General features: G+C 40.8%; 2 protein-coding genes across 2 annotated transcripts in view; both read right to left on the bottom strand.

Moving 5' to 3' along the window:
- LOC108890918 (glucosidase 2 subunit beta) overlaps window positions 1–17178 on the bottom strand; it is a 116524-nt gene extending 99346 nt beyond the window's left edge. Inside the window, exons 1-6 of the mRNA XM_018687991.2 lie at window positions 16972–17178; window positions 16449–16565; window positions 15132–15227; window positions 12737–12794; window positions 11624–11741; window positions 6884–7013 (exon numbers count right to left, since the gene is read on the bottom strand). Of these exons, the coding sequence (XP_018543507.1) occupies window positions 6884–7013; window positions 11624–11741; window positions 12737–12794; window positions 15132–15227; window positions 16449–16565; window positions 16972–17053 (601 nt within the window). The 5' untranslated portion in view covers window positions 17054–17178. The remainder of the gene's footprint in view (window positions 1–6883; window positions 7014–11623; window positions 11742–12736; window positions 12795–15131; window positions 15228–16448; window positions 16566–16971) is intronic.
- Window positions 17179–18093: 915 nt separating this feature from the next.
- On the bottom strand, window positions 18094–19963 carry LOC108890903 (doublesex- and mab-3-related transcription factor A1). The gene is made up of 2 exons (XM_018687971.2): window positions 19296–19963; window positions 18094–19048 (listed from the first exon to the last, which is right to left on the bottom strand). The coding sequence occupies exons 1-2, from the start codon at window positions 19771–19773 to the stop codon at window positions 18252–18254; spliced, it is 1275 nt and encodes a 424-aa protein (XP_018543487.1). The 5' UTR covers window positions 19774–19963; the 3' UTR covers window positions 18094–18251.
- Between the last annotated feature and the right edge of the window lie 1565 nt (window positions 19964–21528).

The raw sequence follows: 21528 nt of genomic DNA, 5'->3' as shown, positions 1-21528 counted from the left end.
GCATTTTTTTCTTCACAGTGTACAGTAGAGAGCCTGCACTGAGTGTGAGCTGTTCATGAATTAAACCCCTGTTCATGAATTCAGCTTTACCAAAATGAGTCTCATGAATCCATATTTATAGTCATGCTGTTTTTTAGATTTAACTTTAAAAAGATGCAAGATTGTACACCACATCTTGGCACCCACGACATGACTGGAAGCAGCAAATGTCTTCGGAGAAGCCAGATTCCTCACCCCCGTTGTTGACTCTACTCAACCAAGGGGGGGAAAAAAAACAAGATTTGCTAATATTCTTCTGCAACACACACAGCATCTGTCATATTAGTGGCCTATTCTCGTGTTTGAACTGCGCTCTATTCCCAGCCTAATGCTTGACATTCTCGACCCGTCCTCTAGTCGTCCAGTCTCAAAAAAAAAAAAGAACAAGCGTGCAAAATGAGGAGGAAGAGAGATGGGTCTCATCCCTCCCTCCGCTGCAGAGCGGTGGCTATGATAAAACAACCGTGAGGAGGATGGATGGAGAAGCAAGAAGAGGAAGGCAGAGAAAGAAAGGGATGGAGCGAACGGGGGAGGGCGGAGAGCGGTGATGTGGTAAAAGGTAAGAGGAAGAGTGGGGAAGAACGTGGAAAATAAGTGAGGAGAGAGTAGGAGGGCGAAAAAAAAGAGAGAAAGGAGGTTCAAGACATTGGCTCTTTAGGCCGATGGCACATATAGGGGGCTATGTTTACTAATGGACACCATCACTCATCCACCCATGTTGCCCTGGCGATAGCACAGCGCTCTCGTAAAATAAAGACAGGCACAAAGAGAACAGAGAAAATGGAACATATCAGCAGGAGACTGCAGATCTTTGCCTGGGCTGCAGACCATGTTTTCCACATAAAGCTTTCTTTGTTATTGTAGGCTCTGCAAGCCAAGGCTAACAAAACACACATTTTGCTTTCTTTTATACATTATAAGCAATATTTCTAGGCAGGAAATTACCTCTTTCTGTGAGAAAAAAAACATGCCTTGAGAATAGAAATGGATCAAAGGGCTGCTGCAGGTATTGCATTGAACTCTTGCTTTACTGAGAAGAGACACTGTAAATACAAAGATAGAATCTGCGAATAAGTATTTTAACCTATATGGTGCAATCACTGGCGCAGGCTCACAGCATCAGTATGACTCAGATAGTGCATCACATTAAGAAAACACTACATGCACAATGAAAGCATTGCAGTATACAAAATCAATGACTTACTAATTTAGATTTGCTCATAAATTCATCAGGGTTATGATTACAGCAACTGAGCCAAATGCTTTATTCTCAACGCTCGTCTCGAGGTCCCCACTTGTGATTTTTTGAGACATTTTTGACAAATGGAGCTGATACGAGTGGCGGATACCACAAAGAAGGCAAATTAATGTGCAGTAAGGCGACCGCAGCTTTGAGAGTCAACCGCCACACAACAAGCTTGGCATTGCAAGAAGCATTAAGATTCACCATATCCTTTTCACAAGCACTTGCTTATCTCATCTTACAGGTTGGCTTGTTCACTCAAATATGCTTAGAATTGTTATGAACTTAACATCAGCACAGATTTTTTTTTCCCAGCAACCTATGCCTCTGACAGCAGCAGTAGCAAATATTAGAAAAAATAAAAGGATATGGGGGTGTCTGGTTGGCTTACGGGGTTAAGGCATTGACCATAAACTGAAATGTCCCTGGCTTGACTGTAGCCAGGAACCTTTAATGACCTTTGTCTCTATTATCAGTTTTCTAATCAAGGCTGAAAATACATGTTTTGTAAAAATAAAAGGTTATGTAAGATGGATCGTCTGTCTTAAGTCTCAAGGCACTGCAAATGCATTTTCATAATGTCCTGAAAGACACAGAGAGCAACGTCTGCCTAAGAGAGAAGAAAAATAAGAAAAGTATTTGTGGTGCACCAAAATGTGTGCCCACTCTTGTGTTTAATTTTGTAGAAAATTATAAAAATACACATTTTTGAACCGATGAAATGGTCCCAGATTATTGTTTTATAGTGGGGAGAAATCTGAGTATATGAAGGCTGCAGGAACATGCAATGTTTGGCACTGGATCCGCTACATCCAGATTACCCTCAGGGGACTTTCTACTGAAATCCTCTGAGGCAGTCTGGAAGACAAATATTGTGTTTCCTCACTGCGTATTACACGTTTTTTAATAACCATACAGCCTAATGCAAAATCCTGCATATGTAGGGCTACACATAAATACACAAAGACATCATAAATGATGAAATATATTTCAAACAGATGCTAAAAGTATCTGTCATAGTATTAATTTCAGTTTTGCCCTATTTACAGTAACTGACCTTGTATATGGAGCCCTGTATATCTTGTAATTTAACATTATATGCTATTGCCTTTATGAACAAGTGTGCCATTGACTTGTATTTAAATCTAAAATATTACTGTCCATGGGTAATTGGGAGTATCTTTATGTATTTTTGACAATCCCTTACAAATTAAATGGAGATCCCTCATTAAAAGAATTGGTTACGTTTTACTGAAGAAATTTAAATGTCTTTGACAGTACCTTTAGCTAACTAGACACAGTCTGCACTTAAGCTTGCTAGTGAGTGCCTCTGTGCAAGCTGAATGTCCTATATCCTGGATGTTTCAGAACAGCAGAGAGAAGCAAAAGTAAAAACAGCAAAGGTCTGTATTTTAAGAGAGGAGGTAGACATACTGCCAACCTATCTGGCAGAAGTATGAGTCACTCATTAAATTCACTAGGAAGGTTAGAGTGACCCAATTGGTTGAGGGAAGATTGCCAGTTCACTAAAGACTTAATGAGTGGTTCTTTAGCTGAGGTCAATGTATAATTTTTTTGTTGTTGTTGTTGTTGTTTGGGGGGGGGGGACAACTTTATGAACAGGATGGAAAAACACACACGACTGCATTAAAACTATGACCCCATTTACAACCATTATTATCATGTGATCTACAGTACATTAAGATTTCTCACCTGGATAAGGACACATAACACATATTAATGCAAGGTGTAAATACAGAACACTGCTGTCAGATCAGCCGGACCACATGTGCGGAGTGGAAGAGGGACAGTACTAATCAAAATTTGCTACAAAATTTGCACAATAGACAGCAATGTCACTCAATATGTTGAGCAGGTTAACCTGCATAATATGGACATTGAGATCCAATCACAATGCTGAAAAATTTGAGGTAATGAGGATTCTTGTTCATAGCTGTTCATTGTCAGGGTAACTAACCCAGATACAGATCACATGTAATAGTGTCTGTAAATGGGATCTCAATGTCAACACGTCTTACTTTCCTGAAATTTGTGCTTTATTTTGAAACACTTTTTTCTCGTCTAATAGCTAATCAAACGACTCTCCATTAATGTGGTAAAAACAGTAATCATCATCCTTACAAACAACAATGGTCTCCCTTAAGCTGAGGTATGGCAGGGGATCAGAGAGGTTAACTTTAAGTACCACACCCCTTTATGTTAAATTCATGTGTTTTTTTTTATTTATGAATCAAAAATTTCAGGTCAGTCATAGTGGTCATAGTGGTTTAACTGATGGTTAATGACAATAAAGTCAAAGGGGGGTGGTTGTATTGAAAAAAAAATATTCAGATTTAAGTGTTAATGTAGAATCTAGAGCTCCAGCGATTTGTCGATTTATCAGTTACTCAATTAAAATAAGTCAATCTGCAATATATATATATATATATATAATAACTAAATATTCACTGGTTCCATCTTCTCAAATGTGAGGGCTTGATGCTTGAAATTTGTAGACATTGCATCAAGCTACCAGAAATTAAAACACATTGACATTATATTGAGCAAATTATTTGATCTAGAAATCAAGAAATGAAACACCACATCCAATAATCCAAAACGAAAGTAAGTGTTGTAGTCGTAGTATATTTAGCATGATTTGACATATGCTATGCTATGGTCATACAAAAATGTTTATCAAAATGAGCCAAGAAGAATGAAAGCTATTTATGCAACTAAGCTGGTTTGACAGCTGAGGCATGCTGCCCTCTCCTTACACTTTATTTATGCTATAGACTGTCTATAATCACACACATGTACCTTTGGAAAACATGAGCAGTGGTGAGGTGGTTGGCAAGATGGTCCACCAAAGAAATCAGGTCAACCACTGGATTAGCGATGAACTTGAGGAAATCCCTTCAAACTGTGGGTGAACTCCAAGACCGAGTAGCTTTTGCATACTGGAGCGTACCAATAAAGAAGGTCCCAGACGTACAATACGGTACGACTCGACATGAGGGGATCATATCAAATAAACATCGTTAGAAAAAGGAGGAAACCTTTATGTGAACCCAAAGCTTACCAAGGATGGCATTAAGAGGGAATTTTTCACAAACAAGCACACATGATCAATGTCTTTTCTGACTAGCCGGGAACAGCAAAGTCTTTGTTATTCAATGAGGATTTACTCCTGATTTCCCAGCATGCTTAGCAAAATGCAAAAGATCCATGAATACCAAGTCCACCACTTGGCTAACAGAAGGACAGGGTACAGGTCAATTCTCCTCAAGTTGTACAATATTTTCTTCACTGTGCTATAAGAAACTAATTTTCTTTGAGGGTACAAATAACCTGGCCCTTTAAAACTTCACAATAACTGTGCATGAAGCCCTGGAGACATGTTTGAGTGACAGCCGCAGTGAAGGGAAAGACTGTTAAGTTCTACTTTGCAGGCTCAGCTGCTTGTACTTCTGGCTTTTCATTCCTATTTTGACACAGGCTATTGACAGGTCATAAAGGGAAAGACATGACGCTCGTGAAAAAAGCTGTGTGTTTCTTTGTTGTGATGTTCCTATATTTAATTGAGGTAACTCAATATTTGTCCTCATGGGTCCCCTGTAGTTTAAGTGTCTCTTAAGGAAACTGCTGTATAGATTCATTTTATAACGTGCTTTGCAACCACGATGTATAGGTTTGGAGAAGTGTGTACAATATGCACGTGTATTAGTCAAGAGCAAAAACAGGTCTAAGGGAAGTGAAGGCTTCTTAATTGTTGTTCCTCTAGTCTGACATTGAGTTGACAGGTCATGATGACAAAATTATATGATGGTGAACAGTTATAATGGCATGGAGGATTTACAGAAAGCAAGTTGGTTTGTATAGAAATATAAACTTACTTCATAAGATGTAAATGTAAAATGTAAAGTTAGAAAATGCTATTGGTATTTCAAACGGTACAGTAAGTGATCCCAAATTGTTACCTATCAGAAAAATAGTAATCTAAACAAAGGTAATAAATTCACAGCTGCTTAGGTTGCGCTTCTGAAACAGTATCTTAAAAAATACAGGGCCATGCATTAGCCAGATCATATTAAAAATTCCATCAAATGTAAAAGTTGGAAAAATGTTTCCTTGATTACTTCACTTTTACAATCTCTGCTTTGCTGTGTGCATTTTTTTTTACTCTGGGAATGAAATCAAAATGTGCATGAAAGCCTTATCAGCTTGCCACCCCAAATAATAACAGTAAGGCCCACCAGGGAGCCATAAAGTGCTGAGTTATACCATCGGCAGATTAATGGTGCTTATTCACTAAAATTCCAAGTATTAATCAACATGTAATGTCATAGGCTGCAGGCAGGGGGAAAAAGACCTGGATAAGTAGTCTTTAAGTCTCTGAAACTTCCCTTCAGCTTCAACACACAGAGGCGGCCACATACACACACACACACACACACACACACACACACACACACACACACACACACAACTGTCATTAGAAGTGCATAATAAAAGCCTAGATGGATAGCCAACATGGACAAGACATGCCAACGCAACCACGGAAATGAAAATTGATGGTTGTTACGCCCCGAAGATGAGCAGTAATGGAGGGAAAGGATGACAGGCTCGGGAACGTGGGGGCCCTGTGACGTCTAGCAAAGGTCAGCTCGCACAGTGGGAGGCATGATGGATGCGTGCTAAGAGGAACCACCAAAGTCAAATGACCTTTATTGCAATCAAAACTTTTACTTGAGGGGCAGTTTGACACTATACGATCGCCAGCATTTCATGACACGCGAGATGGACGTGGGACGCCCGACAACAAAGTATTAAAAAGCAGACAACTGCCATTAATCTGAATAAATGTGTGACAAGCAAACAACAGAATGTCAGTTTAAGAGACAAAAGAAATTACCCTTGTAAAATATGTGTTAAATATGTGCGTGCTTTACAGATCATTACGAGTAGGAATGTTTAAATATTTATTCTGCTACAATTTAAAAATCTAAAACTTTGAGCTCATTTAACTCCACCAGTCTCTATATCCTCTACTTTCCCAACACACACACACACACAAAGCGATTCTAAATCCTCATAGACTTCGGTGCTGAAAATGATTGAAGTCCATTTCCCATCCAGCCCCACAACTTTCTGTGCATTCACGTACGCTAGTCTGAACGTCACTTAAATGCAGAGCCAGCTTGTGCTCGGAGCGATAAGGGAATTTTCCTGTGAGTCATAAGCAACTTCTCTCTGAAGGTTTGAAGAACGTAAAAAGGAGAGCTGTGGGACTGAAATATGCTGTTGCTCAGCATTCCTCTCCCAGCCCATTTATTTCAATGGCACAGGCATCTGTATTTAACCCTTCCAGCCATTTCTCCTGGTTCTGCCATTTGTCATCTTGACCATCTGGCCTCAGGTGCCAAGGTCAATTTAGTTTTGTTCGATGTAAGGCTGAGCTGAGATGAAATGGAAGCGGCCCTGTGGTAGCTGTAACAATGACCTAATGTCTCCAAACTGAGGCAGTTCTGTGGATTGAGCAAATTGCTCAGAATGGACTCAAACCAAATCATGGCAGGTTAAAGGTGGCATGGCACTTACCACTGTCGGCTGCTTCCAGCGCCTTTAATGTTTGCTCTTTGAGTCGGTCCGCCTCATGTTTCCTCCGTCTGTGCTCCTCTAGTTTGATCTGTAGGTCCTCAGCTACCTGCTGAAGCTCTCGGAGCTGGGCCTGAGGGGAGGAGATACAGAGACAAACAACATTTACAATCAGCGTTACATTCAAACTGCTGTACGCTTACATACCTATCAATTACAGGTGTGGAACAGTTATAGTTAGTTACTTCCACGCTTTTCTACAGTCAAACTGCAGGTAAGTGAAATAATCACACTTTTCCTGATGTTATCCCTCATTTATGGCACATATCTAAACAGAAAACACAATTTTTAAGTCTTAAGTCTGATTTGGGCCTTACTGAGATACGGTCCTAAATCTGAAAAAAAAAAAAAAAAAGACATCATGAACATCTTGAACTTCTGGATGAATTCAGTTTCAGTCAAGCCAGCCATGTGACTTAACTCCATGATACTAACCAAAAACCATACACTATACAGTGACATTTAGTTTGCATATCAGCTGGTGTTGTGCTAATTAGCTAATGTTGGCATGCTAACACTAAGATGGCCAAACATCAATGTGTTAGCTGTGTCACTGTGAGCATGTTAGTTAGCATTTAACTAAAGCCACTGTGCCTAAGTACAGCCTTAGAGACTAATAACATGGCTGTAAACTCTTAATCTTCATAGGATACAGCATGTTACGATGTTCAATCTCATTCAAAAGAATCTTGTCAAGAAAAAAAACCATCACCCCTTTTTCCACATAGTAATGATTGTGTTTACTATAATAGTGAAACTATACAGTTGTTGACACAAATAACTGACTTATAGCCTCATAGGAAGTAATGCCTTAATAGATATTAACATGTTTTTAGGGCTGATTCTGCCTCCAGACCAGTACCAGCCTATGTGTTTTTTTTTTAATTGTACGACAGTCACTCTGGTCTGCACAATGGACTATTTAAATCACTTGCGTCAGGAGGTGTTGCTGTCACACCAAAAATGACAGCTTTTGACAACCAAGCATAACCTATCATCACTCTCTGTAATGGACCAATTAATATGAAAGAGCAGCAGCTCCTTGTTTGCGCACGTGTGTGTGTGTGTGTGTGTGCACGCATGTGCGCATGTGTGTCAATACTGCCTTCCAATCTCTCCTCAGAGACTCTCATAATGCAGTGATGGATTCTGCTTGGTTCGGATAGGGATGACTACCTTTCTAGGCCACGCTGCTTGCTTAGCCACCTCCAGTTTGCTGCAGTGATTTATGGGCTCCATTTTGAGTGTACAAGAACATATTTACTTGTGAGCAGCACCTATCACATGTAAAAAGTTCCTCCACAGTGGATCACACAGAGATTTGATTTAACTGCATTAAAATATCTAAGCTTTATGAGCTTAATTCAATTAGGATAAGTGAAAATGGGTGTTTTTTTGTTTTAAAAGATGAAGGAGTGCCGATTTAGTAAACTGTATTTGAGACTTCTCCCTGCTGTGTTAAATGTGGAAAGCTGTAAGACAGTTTAGACAAAAAAAGCACTATACATTCCTCTGAAATCCTGACAAAAAATTAGAATAGAGGAAGTAGAGTAGAGAAAAACATTTTAAAAAGGGACTGAAGACTAGGAAATGCTGCTTTAAAACACTTAGAGTGGGCCAATCAAAAGAAAGATAATCACAAACTTCCACAAAGAGGATTTTACTGAATATCAATTTGTATTCAATTAACAGCAACATTCCCATTTCTGCTGGAAGGAAGTGCAGTGCTGAGATGCTACACTCAGCGTTCACTGTGTAAAAGCTTCTAATTTGATTAAAAAGTTTTCTACTGTGCCATTTCTTTAACCGCAGATTCGGCTTTAACCCTTGAACCCTGGGAAGGGTTCATTTTTGAGTCATTGTGTAAGGTTTCCAAGACAACCCCCCCACTGCCCCCACAGGTAACCCTGCCATATCAACAGAGACATGCTGAGAGAGGAGGATCACAATGTGCGGCGGGGCTCGGAGGGCTAGGTGACACTTCAGCCTCGATCTGCCAATCAGCCGCCACGGAAAAGAACACGGGGAAGAAAAAAAAAGAAGAGAGAACAGAGCAGAAAAGAAGAGCACAGGGTGCACACTCAGAGACCATCAGCTGGCAAATCAGATGTGTGTGAATGTGTGTGTGTGTGACAAAGCATGGCCTTCAGTCAAAATCTCTGTTGTCAGATAAGGGGTATCTTTTAAACTGTATCTCTCAGTTCAAGCAATAGATGTTTTAAACAAGAAAAACACTTAATACTATTTACACTGTAAAGTGTTTTAAAGTACTTGATATTAAGTAATTTCTTACATAATCAATGCAAAATATAACACAAGGATCGAGGGCAGACCTGAGAAGGTCACAAAACCATGAAATGTCCAGCAGTAACATTGCCCTGCTTCAAATGTGTCCTTCATAATCCCAACTAAATATTTAAAAATGGTCATAAATACATGTGGAACAATACTCTTGGTCTAAAAAAAGAAAATGAACTTGCAAATTGCAGTTCATGCTCTAGACTTGACCATCTAACAGTGGTGGAAGGGCAACTTGTATTTTCTGAAGCACAATAATGCATTAAGTAATGAGACCACTGAACTAACTAACAAACATCTAAAGAGATCCTCAGCTGCAAAATTTACCAATTTAATTTGCGCCGAACTCCAGGGCTCTGGTTTCTCATTTGGCCCAGTGCTTGTTGAACTAAATGTGCAAATGGAGCAGGGGAGGAAAAAAAAAACAGTGAAGTAGTTTCTGCTCATCTCGAAGCTCTGTAAAGGAGCATGTCGATTCAAAATGGGCTTGATCGCTCAGGTAGTTCTTACTGCTTTAAAGTGGGTACAAATGAAGCATAGTCACACCTGAAATCCTTATATGAATATACAACTGAATGCAAAGTTGATGACAGGAGATGTTTATGGTCACAGATGACGGTACAAACTAGAACTGTTTATAGGAACTGTGATACATTCTGAATTCAATCATAATACACTGATATATTTTTTATGCTAAAATCTGGGAAATGGCATAAATTGATCAGCTAAAACAAAGTGATACAAGTGAGCTAAAAGCTGGGGAAAAAAATCCTTTTTGACACTGCAAAAAGAGCACTGAACATATCATGTTGACAGGGCAGAAACTAACTAACACAGCACAGCACTGAGGTTGGTGCAGAAAACTAAACAGCAGATGCCTGTAGCAGCAGGTGCCGTGAACATGTTTGGTCACAACTAAATCATAGAGCTCAGGCTGCTCATTTAGACCAGGAATTCTCCAAGCGCAACACATATAAAGCAAATTAACCTCAAAGTCCCCATCAATCAAGTATGTTAGCTGGCAAGCCAGGTAATAACACCACAGTCACTGACTGGCAGCAAAAGTAGCTAAGATGAAAAGTTAATTAAATCTACTGAGGATAACTAAAACAATATCTACATACAAGAGCGACAAAGTAGAAGCACTTTTGCACTTTTTTATGATAATTTTAAGGCCAGCCTTCCATAATTTGGTTGCTGACTACAATAAGAGACAGAAAAGAAAGAGAAAAACAATATGCAGCAAACTGCAGATTTAAACCACTGCAATGACAGGTGCTGAAAACCAAACATTTGACTCCACAACAATCATAATTCAGGGCAAACAATCCACACTGCAGTGCACCCAGAACTCAGTTTGCAACAGTACATGGATTCACCAAGTTGACTGCATCAGGCTCAGACTACAGCCCAGCATCTGTTATGCAGGCTACAGGATACACTATGCTCCCTGGTATATAAACAAATAAATTGCAGATAAAACATTTTTAGTTATGCTAGCAGCGTGACTCTGTGAATTCACACAAAAGTTTTTATAGACAATGGTAAACCTCAGACTTTTTCTCTAGCACCACCATGAGGGTGACATTTGTGGTTCTGAGCAGGGTAAACATATTCACAAGCACAAAGTGACACTGTGACTCAGTACAGCCTCACAGAGTAGCTAACATGGCTGAGGAGTCTCAGGCTTGTTTTAACATAAACCACACCAAACAAAACTGATGACGATCACACCACTGACAAGCAATACCAAAGGAAAATTGTGAATCGCAGCCACAGAGAGTTAGAGAACATCGAAGAGAGTAGAGATGCAATTTGTTGATTTACGTTAGATCCAGGATCAGTTTTAGGTAATATATTAGTCATATAGTTAACATATTTGGTGAGTCAGGCTGGTTCCAAATCAGCTCCATTTTAGCTCACCATTATAGAGAGAGTGTTCTCCAAGAGTGTTTTATTATGTTATATGAAAACCTACTCAAATTATCAGGAAGTAGATGTCACTGTGTTGTCACAAAGCAAATTTAACGAATTAATTTGTGGCATAAATGTAAATCAGTTGTCCAATATTTTTCCTGTGGCATTTTTCAGTTCTTTATTATCAAACCTCTCCATTTAAAGTGTCTCCCTTTCCCAACAATTTAAGGTTACCTGATTAAGTTGAAATATATAGGCTGCTTTAGACTATATATAGACCCCTTAGTGACTCTAGTGTATATTTTGTGAAGGTCAAACTCAGCACAGTTTGAACAACACTGAAAAACATGTGAAAAGTTGTAGTGTTCCCAAAGCAGGAACAGCATAAAGCTTTTGAGGAGAAAACCCTGATGACTTCCCTCTGTTAGTACTACACGCTCTACGGCAGTAGTTACTTCAGCAGTGTACCTGCTTCTCCCTCCAGAGCAGCACTCCCTCCTCAATCAGCTGCTGCTTGAGCCGCAAACCCTCATCCAAGGTCCTCATCTGGCCCTCCACGTATGCTCTCTCTCTCTGTCCCAGATTCCTGGAGGAGGGAGAGTGAGAGAGTAAGAGAGAATGAGAGAGAGAGGATGCACAGTCCCGATCATTACTGAGAAAACATCGGCCACCCCTGCTACGGTCATTGAGATGGCGCAATCCAATTTTTAAGGGCCCACAATACAGCAGGAATCCAAATGGGAAAATAGAAAAGTAAATAAGATGGGGGCTGATGCTCTGCGGCTGAACTAAATTGTTTTTGAAGTCTAGCAAACACAATATGAGTGTGGACCTTGTGAAAACATAATGAGATATACTCGGCTTGTATATGGTTTTGAGGCGAATGGCAGTGAATTAAATAACAGAAGGACTGTCAAGAAAAGAAGTGGGTTACTGTATTAGAAGTTACATTTACACAGCGGGGCTACATTTCAGCATCAGAGTATGGTCAATCTTTGTAGTGCAGCTCAGAGAAGATTATACATATGACCTGGCAGGAGTCTGAGTTCTTATCTAAATAAAGATTTTTATTCAGAGCCCACGATCTGTGCAGAATGTAATTTATATCCCAAAGACACTAAATTATCTGCATGAGAATCACCTCCGGATGGGGTTGTTGAGGGTACAATTTACAGTGGGAAAAGGAAAGAGTAATGAGGTGGTGAGTCATATTTGTCTTTACCATGGATGAACTCTTAGGAACAATATTGTGGTGCATATACATTACAGGAGGCAGTCTGAGCCACATCAAGTTTTTAATCACAGTGACACCATGCCCCCTGGTGGCACAGTGAATGAGTCACTGTAACATGGGTGCAGCAAGTGAGCAGTCAGTTATGGTAAATAGGCTTAAGTTAAAGTCAAATGGGATAAAAGAAAATCTGCATTTTTATCAAATTGCCCAAAAATGCACAGTTTCACATGTTTCCAAAACAGAATGGATTTATTTCTATAGCTATGCACAGGGCCCCTAATAACATATTTTGAGTTGAAATCTGCATGTGTTATTTTACAAATATTGAATCTCAGTTTGCAACTGACCAGCAAGTGTTCTGGCAGTGAGCGTGGCTGTTGTATTCATCGGAAGCGTCGCAGCAATCTGGCAACGAGAGACACAGGAGAAACCAATCCAATGCACATACAGGAGAACAGAGGAGCATACAACATATCAACAAGGAGAGGTTAGTGCGTTTGTGCTCTAAACAATACGATCGGTGTATCATTCGGTAATAGGAATTAACACAGATTAAAGTTGAAAACAATACACAATAAAAAACACATTATGAACAAATAGGAATTATTTATTTTTAGGTGCTTTTTGGAGCATAGTATCACTCAAATACGCCCATAAAAAAGTCACAATTTGACTACTACAAGCTTTGCTTTCCAACATACAGTATATCATTTTCTTCTCTTTGGTGGTACGGCAGTGGAGCTAAAATGAAAAGCCAATCAAAATCAGCAAACTGTAAATGAGCAACTACAAAATCGATGATTTGATTGATCCTGTAATTTTTCAAGCAAAAATCGCAAACATTCACTGATTCTAGGTGCCTTAAACACAAGGATTTGCTGTCTCATCTGTGTCATATAATGAGACATTTAAAGACATGCTGTGGGAAATGATGATGGCTGACATTTAAAAAATTATTAATAGAGAAAATAATCAGCAAGCCAAAACAGTTTTGGGAAATATGCTTAGTCGCTTTCTTGCCAACAGTTTAAAGGATTTTTATCATTCTTGCATCTGTACAGTGATAATGAAACTACTGCAAGTTAGCTTAGCTTAGCACAAAGACTGCAAAACACAAAAAAGGCACAGAATCTGCCTTCTGGCATCTCTGAAGCTCACAAATTAGCGTGTTATACGTTGTTTGTTAACCCGTACAAAAACAGAAGAGTAAAAACAAGATGCAGGCTAGCTGTTTCCCTTTGTTTCCACCGTTTGTGGCTAAGCTAAGCTAACAGGCTGCTGAGACATGAAAGGGGTGTCGATTTTCTCATCCAACTCTCGGTAAGAAAGCACATAAGTGTATCTTCCAAAACTATTCCTTTAATAAATATAAAATTATAGTTGTATGCCCTTGATGAGAATATCTTCAAAATTAAAATGATTGAATTGTGTTGAATTTGTGTGTAATTTTGATATCAGCACCAACAGCAATTCAGTAACAGTCAGTAAATGGCATACGTACCAGGCTCACACCAATTATCTTACCCTAATAAAACTGACAAATGAGTAATCTCTTCAGTGCAGATAATGTTGATCTAACCAGTCACTTTTCATCCTCAAACAGGGAGATTAGATCTTTGTTTTTGCGTGCTCTGGTTCAGAGAGGGTCTCTTGAGATCAGCCACTTATAAGATCAGCTGTGTGGTGTTTTGTAAGCGCTCAGATCTGGCTTTTGCTCAGATGTTTTAACCCAAGAGAGTGGGCACAGTGTGAAATTTTTACTCAATTATCCAGAACCCCATTGGTGACCGGTGGAGCGAGAGCATGGCAGCCCAGAAAAAGGAAGCCAATGAAAATCTCTCAACAACTCAGTCGAAGAGGAAAAGCGGGGACGCATTAGCTATTAAGTGGCTCCATTCAAGGCGGGGATGGTGTGAGAAGACAAGTGGGAGTAGAATAAAGAAGGCAGGGAAAGGGAGAAGGGGGCTTTGAGAAACATTCCCCTACTGTTCTTTCATTCTTCATTCCTTCAATTTTTTTTTTTTTACCCACCATGGTTGCATGCCGTCTAATGCTGCTGAAAGCGCTGGTGACAGAGAGGAGATGTCGACAACGGAATGTATTGATTTTATCCAAAGTGGAGACCTACTGGAGTACAAAAGTGGATGAGAACGGGGGCTGAAAAACTATCTGATTAGACACCGAGTGTGGCAGATTTAACAAAAAAAAAAATGGAGAAAAGCCTTGAGGAAAAGGACAGGATGTTTTTCATGGAAAGCTGAGTGAGGAAAGCAAGTGTGTACACGCCTGTATGTGTGTGTGTGTGTTACAGAGCCATGTTCTGTTTGCTGTGCCTACTTCATCTGTTTGTTTGGACTACAAAAAGGAGTGACAGTGTGTAACACCAAAATGTCAGCTTCCTGACATCATGTAGGATATGAATTTCTGTCTATGTCTGCAAAACACACAAAAGGGGGAAAACAAACAGTTTGACTCTTCTGTGAAATGAGGATTTGATTAAAACCTCACAATGACCTTAGATATTTAGAGCACACTCTACACCATACCTTTCCACTCACCATTTTGAACAAATAAGACAGCAATTCATTTTCTCTGTACAGCCCTTGTTGTCCTTGACAAATGGTGCAGCACAACACGCTGTTAATCCATTGCCTCCCTTCTAAAGGTTGTGTAAAGTTTATTAAAGTCACCTCTTGGGAGAGCATTATTTCATCCGCTATAGTGCAATATAAAAAGCCTTACCACAGATGCCATCATTGACTCGCGATGATGGGATGTAGTGTGGGCGGAAACCCAGATTGGTGCAGTAGAATCGACCACGAGGACAGGCTGATGTTCCTACATGGGGGCCCAGGAGCAGAGGTCAGCGTTGCATAATAAAATAACTTCCAGAAACATATGAGTCTAATTAGAACTACTCATTAAACATGCACAAGAGCTACATCCAGCTGCTGATGTGAGTAACAGGCAGCTGTACAGATGATGCACACGTTTTGGTTTGTTGCTGCTGTTGTTTTAAGATTTTATAACAAAACAATTTAAGAGTTGAAAATGAGTGTGTCTAAAAATTGCTTGGTCAGCATTTAGCAGCAGTTTAGAGCCATTATCTAAAGGGAAGTGAGCTACCCTTTGCCTTAACTGTAAACTCTGAACTAATTCTGACCTTGTTTTGAATCTGCAATGAATTATACTTTTTTAGGGGAAATATACTGTGGTTCAGGCAATTTTCACCTTCTTTTCTTGTTTCCGCTCTACTGGACTGGCTGCATCAGCTATTAATAATTAAGGTCAATCACTCTAAAATCCCACTGCGTATAGATTATATTACCTGTAAGCTACATTTAGATTCAGTCACATTTAAATATCCTCATGAGACGAGAAGGGAAGTTCAAACTTATGCATATGTGCACATATGTTGCAGAGGTTGCTGGGACAGCATAGCACTAGCATGGGCATTTCATGTGGTTTAGCTGCAAAGTAGAGATGCCCAAAGTCTTCAGAAAGCACATAAATATTTGAATTAAAAGAGCACTCACAGGATTAAAAATTAGACTGTTAAGCTATACTGCTGTGCAGAAACTGAGTCAACCCAGTTGGCACTGATAGGAAAGCATCTAGATAAGATAGACTTTATTTATCCCACTTGTGGGAAATTCACACATCTGCAGCTAAGGATGGCTTATTGGACGAACTCTTTTTTAAAAAGGTGAGTGTGACATTGTTAAACAATTATCTCCAAACGCTGGGGAACATGTGGTGAGCACTTTTTACTGATGAAATGTAGCACAAGGTACACTGATAAATAAAATTGCATGTCTACCATGATACAAGACTGTTCACATCAAAAACACAGACTATCACTTGATTTCTACTTCAGAAGAAACGGGATATATCTGAGAACCATAACAGTAGTGCAGTATCAAGTCAAATATTATTGCCCTACATACAGAGATGGTGTGTGCAGTAATTATTAACAGTGCCCCAGTGTGACAGTGATGGACACACAGTTTGCCAACATTGGTAAACAGACAACCACTAGTCCATGGGTTAACGTTTTACCTGGTTCATCAGAGCCATCTTCACAGTCGCAGTAGTCATCGTTCACCTGCTCAAAGGGGATGATTTTCGAGCCATCAATACACAGAAAGGACTTTCTCTCTCTGTAAAACCGCTTGTCTGTAACAGAATAATAACATTACAGACTGATGCATGTTGATGACCTTGAACTGCAGATATAAAGACGCCAAAGAAGTGGACTGAGAACAACATGTTGTATCTATGACATTTATAAAAGCTCAAATGAAGTGTTGAGTCTGTGATAAAACACTACTGGAACTAGCTTTATAAAACTACTCAGGTATTATTGCTACCATTATGAACATACTTGAAATGCTGTGTATGCACAGCTGTTAAAACGTATCTGCACTGATGACAACGTCTTAAGTACATGCTACGTGTTATCTGTGTTGAAGCTGGGGAGCTGTTTAAGACTGTTTAACACGCTACATGTTGCAGTTTTATTTAAAACATTTGCTGAAAGCTACTTAGCTTTAAGCTAGGTGGCAGGGGACAGTGAACTTACAGGACGAAGATATCCCTCTTATTTTCTTCGAGTCTACGAAACCATAGCAAAAGACAGCGGAGATAATAATAAGGAAACGCATGTCAGAGGGCAGAGTTGTAAACTGACTCCCTCCTGCCTCATAAAAACCCGCTCAAACGCGTTTAAATCTCCTGTTAAGCATCCGACATTTAAACTGGCCATGTCCTGACTTCCTGAAACAAACGGTCACGTGATGTTTTTGAGGTTTTCTATTGGCTTTTTCCCGACTCCTTCGACCAATCACGAGTGAGAATGGCTTCAGGGGCGAAAAAAAATACAGTTGTTCACAAGATTATTTATTTAAACTTAAATGATGTTTTAAAAGCGGTCTTTGAGGGTCTAATTTTAGAATAAATACTTAGTAGTTTATAGGAGACACTGCAACCAAATCCTAAATATGAGCGCCTGACAAGCACAGGAGGTGGTGAGACAGTCTCAAATTGTCTATGAATACTAGTCTCAACAAGCCGGAGGGAGCAAGAAATTCCCTAGCAACCAAATGCATGCTGGGTGAATATGAACTCACCCATGCTATAACTGAGGTAGACTTTTAAAGTTCCACTTATTCATTAACTGCAGCAGTGAGAACGTGACATCCCACACATTCACTGGAGTAACATCTCAGTACTGTGACTTTTATTCACTACACTGTAACATGTCCGCTTGACTCACAGTCCATCACTGACTGATGATAAATCTCATTTGCCTCATTGTAACAAATCACATTGTGTAATATAGTGAAAATGTGAACCTACCTACCCCTCCTCCAAAAACTAAAGGGACAAGTGTTCCTGTGATGCCCCAGATTAGGTGTTGCACATAGCTATATTTTAATATGTGTATATGTGTGTTAAATTCCATCTTTAAAAACAGGTTATGAAAATGAATGTTTGAATGAGAAAAACTTTGTGTCAGATCATGTACACTGGTGTGTTTACAGCTATTTATACCCGAGTCTGTGAAATTATGAAATTCACGCCATATTATGGGAAGTAAAGCAGATAGATAGATAGATAGATAGATAGATAGATAGATAGATAGATAGATAGATAGATAGATAGATAGATATTACCATAAACTCATCAATACAAATAAGACAAGTGAACCTTTTAATGGTTTTATTATCAATCTTTACAAAATTTACACTATAAAAACATGCAGTGTTTATAATCAGCACTTTAATTGGGTTTGAGGCACTTGAAAAGCGATTTAAAGGTACATCTGAAAGCCACTTTACAAATTTTTCATCTGTCGATTTGTCATTTTTCACTGTTCAGTCGTGTGTAAAGGCCCGTGTTGCATAGAGACTCCTTGCTCTGGAGGTAAGAAAGGTCACGGATCATGCCTGGAAAAGAATACGAGTCCAGGGGTGGACGCAGGGGAAACACTGGCATCAGTCCGGATGTCATGTACGGTGACATAAAACCTGCCATACCGCCGTTCGCAGAGGAATAGGCCAGCCGTAGAGGGCTGACACCGAGGCGAGGGCTGAGCCCATACAGGCTGTCTCCCCCGGCGGCTGTCGGCGGTAGGCCTATGTGGAGCGGGGAGAAGGCTGATTTGTTCCCCAGTCCGCCGAGCGCTCCGGGCAGCCCGACAGAGGGCCTGAGCGCGTTTGTGTGATTAGACAGAGACAAGCTATCAGAGTCGATTTTGTTCTCTTTGGAGCTCAACACCAGTTCGATGGATTTGACGATGTCACCTTTGCACGTTCTCACCATAGTCTCCAGGGCGTCCCGTTTCTGATGGGGGAAGATCTTGGCCATGATATCGGTGGGGTCGCGCTCCAGGCTTGGGTAGTCCTTTGGTTTCTCCGCCTCGCTCCCTGACTCCGGATCCGAGGAGGAGAGAGACCTCTGCGGACTCTCCGTGTGGTCTGAGCGCTGATCAAACACCGGGGATGGACTCGCGCTGTCGTCCACTAACGACGCGGTGCTGTCCTTGTTCGGAGACGACTCATTCTTGCCGATTGGAGAGGGGAGCCGCATGGTGTGGGGCGCAAAGAGGGGTCGACCCATGAATCCGTTATAAAAGTTGTACTTGCTCAATTTGTCATCTGAAACATGGATAAAAGAAAAACAGGTGGTTTAAAATCATTTTTGCTCGGCTAACATCCAAACTGTGCGTAAACTGCACTGTGCGTAAAGTAAAACGCATTTGATTTGTGTTGTAGCTTGAATTTAACTCAAACTAAAAACCACAACTGTGGATATTCATTAAAATAATGATAATTATTAATACGGTATAATGGAATTCTTTTTTGCACAAACGTTTGGTAAAACAATCTCACAACTTCAACTTACCATCTTTTTGGTTCTCTGTTCCAAAAACATCAAAACTGGGAGCTGTTGGAGTGTTGCTGGTTGTTGCTGGCACCCCGGGGCCCACAGGTGACCCCTGAGGGATCCCTGATTCCCCTCCGATGCCCGAACCGGGGTACAAGAGCCGGAGCTCCCGGGCCTCGCTCTCTTCCTGAGCCTGCTGCCTCCTGAGCGCCACCTGCGCGGCCATGACCCGCTGCCTCTCCGCTATGAGAGTGCACTTTGCGCACACGCAGTCTCTCCAGCGACAGAAGCGCTTGTGGCCCTTGAGCGCGGAGACCACGCCGTGGTTCCTGCACCTGGCGCACTTCGGGGTGCGGGGGTAACCCCTCTCCAGCGCGGGGTTACAAGCCCGGAGGAAGAGAGGCGGAGGGCGAAGGAGGGAAGGGGGAACCTGCAAGCCACCGAGCGGGCTGGCGGTGTGCCCGGGGAGGCCGAGCGGTCTGATCCTGCTGTCCATTGCCTGAGGGGAAACAAAGTCTTCTGGGCCGTCCAGCACAGTTATTCAAGTGTAGTCATTCAAGTGATGTGGCCTTCTCTGAGTGACTCTCCTTACTGCCGCTGGCACCCCGTACCAGCGCGCCTTAAGTGTCTCCTCCAGGTGGTTTGGCATGAAATACAACACCCTCGTCACACCCCTTTCTGCTGCTGCCTCTTAACGCCCTATCATGTTTATTTGCATCCCGGATGAATAGTGGTCTAATCTGAGGCAACTGAGCCTATATGGAGCTGCAGGTTAGGGGGAAAAAGTGAGGCCTGCTATGACTTTAAAATTGTGGTCTGGGGGAAATTTGCATTGACATTTTGCCTGCTTTAAGATTTACAGTGATTTGATATGAACCATTGTGGACTAACATGCAAAGACTTTGTTGAATTAACAAGAAACCAAGCGAAAATCATGTTGCCTCAGGTCAGCTACATACAGTGACCCCCCATTTGGTTTCCTCTCTGAACAATGAATACTCACTATTAGGATGTTTTTAACACAACAATGGCCCTAATAGCCACAAGAGCAACAGGTAATTATCTACCTGGTTATTCTGTTGAACAAATTACCCTGACAAAAGACCCATCTGTCAACAAACATCCAGTGAGATTGGCGGATAACTAATCACACCTTGTCACATGTTTCATTCATTTCTCTCCATTCAAACAAGATCCAGTTACAAGCAGCAGATTGCCTTACTGTTATTACACGGAAAACAACTCGAGCATAATGTGGCAAACACAGCGGCGGGCGGTCACCAAGGGGAACACATCACTAAAACATTTTTACGTTTGCCTACGCATTTGCACATATGCACACTGTCTTTCTCCACATTGTTTTTTTTTTTTTTGTTTTTTGTTTTCACTAGATACAAGCATGTGTATATGTGTACTGTACCTGCTTGCACGTTTCTGAGCTGTCACATGCAAGCATGCGCTGAAATAATGAATAAAATGTTAGTAATAGCATCCTCAGCTATTAGACATCTCCTAATCATCTATAGATGTAAGAGCGAGACATCAGTGGCTTCTCTTGGTCTCCTTGTAGTTCTGACTCCACTAGACTCCCTCTGAATAATGGATGTGGGTTAAAGAGGCTGTGGATGGAAACCCCTTGAGGCGTTTTACTGAGATAATGATTCCCTGAAGGGCATCTCGGAGGAAGGTCTGCTACAGCACAGGCCGGAAAAATTGCTTATAGTGTAATACACAATGATTTGATCCAGATATAGCTATTATTAGTCATTAATGTTAGTATTTGCCACACTTAGAGACTGCTGAGTGTTTCAACTTGCTGATAAAAGAAGATTGCTGCTCTGGAAACACCAAACTTATGAGTGACTGATGCTACTTTTTCTACCTCATCTTCGTGCAGATGCCTGCTCCATCAGTCCCTAAGTGATGGATCTTATCAGCAGCATACTTCACACACAGGGGAGATGTTATGTGCACACCTGTGCATGTGCCTATGCTAAGCGTAGACACACGTTGTGCAAAAACAGCATCTCTGGGCTTATGTGTGTACAGGCATTTGTCGTAACAAAAGCATCCTGATAATGACTTGTATGGAAAGAGGCTTTGAGAAGCGAGTCTGCTATTTGCAGAAAGATGCACAAGAAGTTATGGGCCTTGGTAGATAGGGGTTGGTGCACAGTCACTCCAGCTGTGCAGGACATGAAGATAATCTGAGATGCATCCATCAACACGGAGAGTCTAGGCCAAAAACATA

The sequence above is a fragment of the Lates calcarifer genome, linkage group LG14 (genome assembly GCF_001640805.2).
Source record: "Lates calcarifer isolate ASB-BC8 linkage group LG14, TLL_Latcal_v3, whole genome shotgun sequence".
In the NCBI taxonomy this organism is placed as follows: Eukaryota; Metazoa; Chordata; class Actinopteri; family Centropomidae; genus Lates; species Lates calcarifer.
Note: the sequence above shows the minus strand (reverse complement) of the source record. Positions and strands in the feature narration are given on the sequence as shown.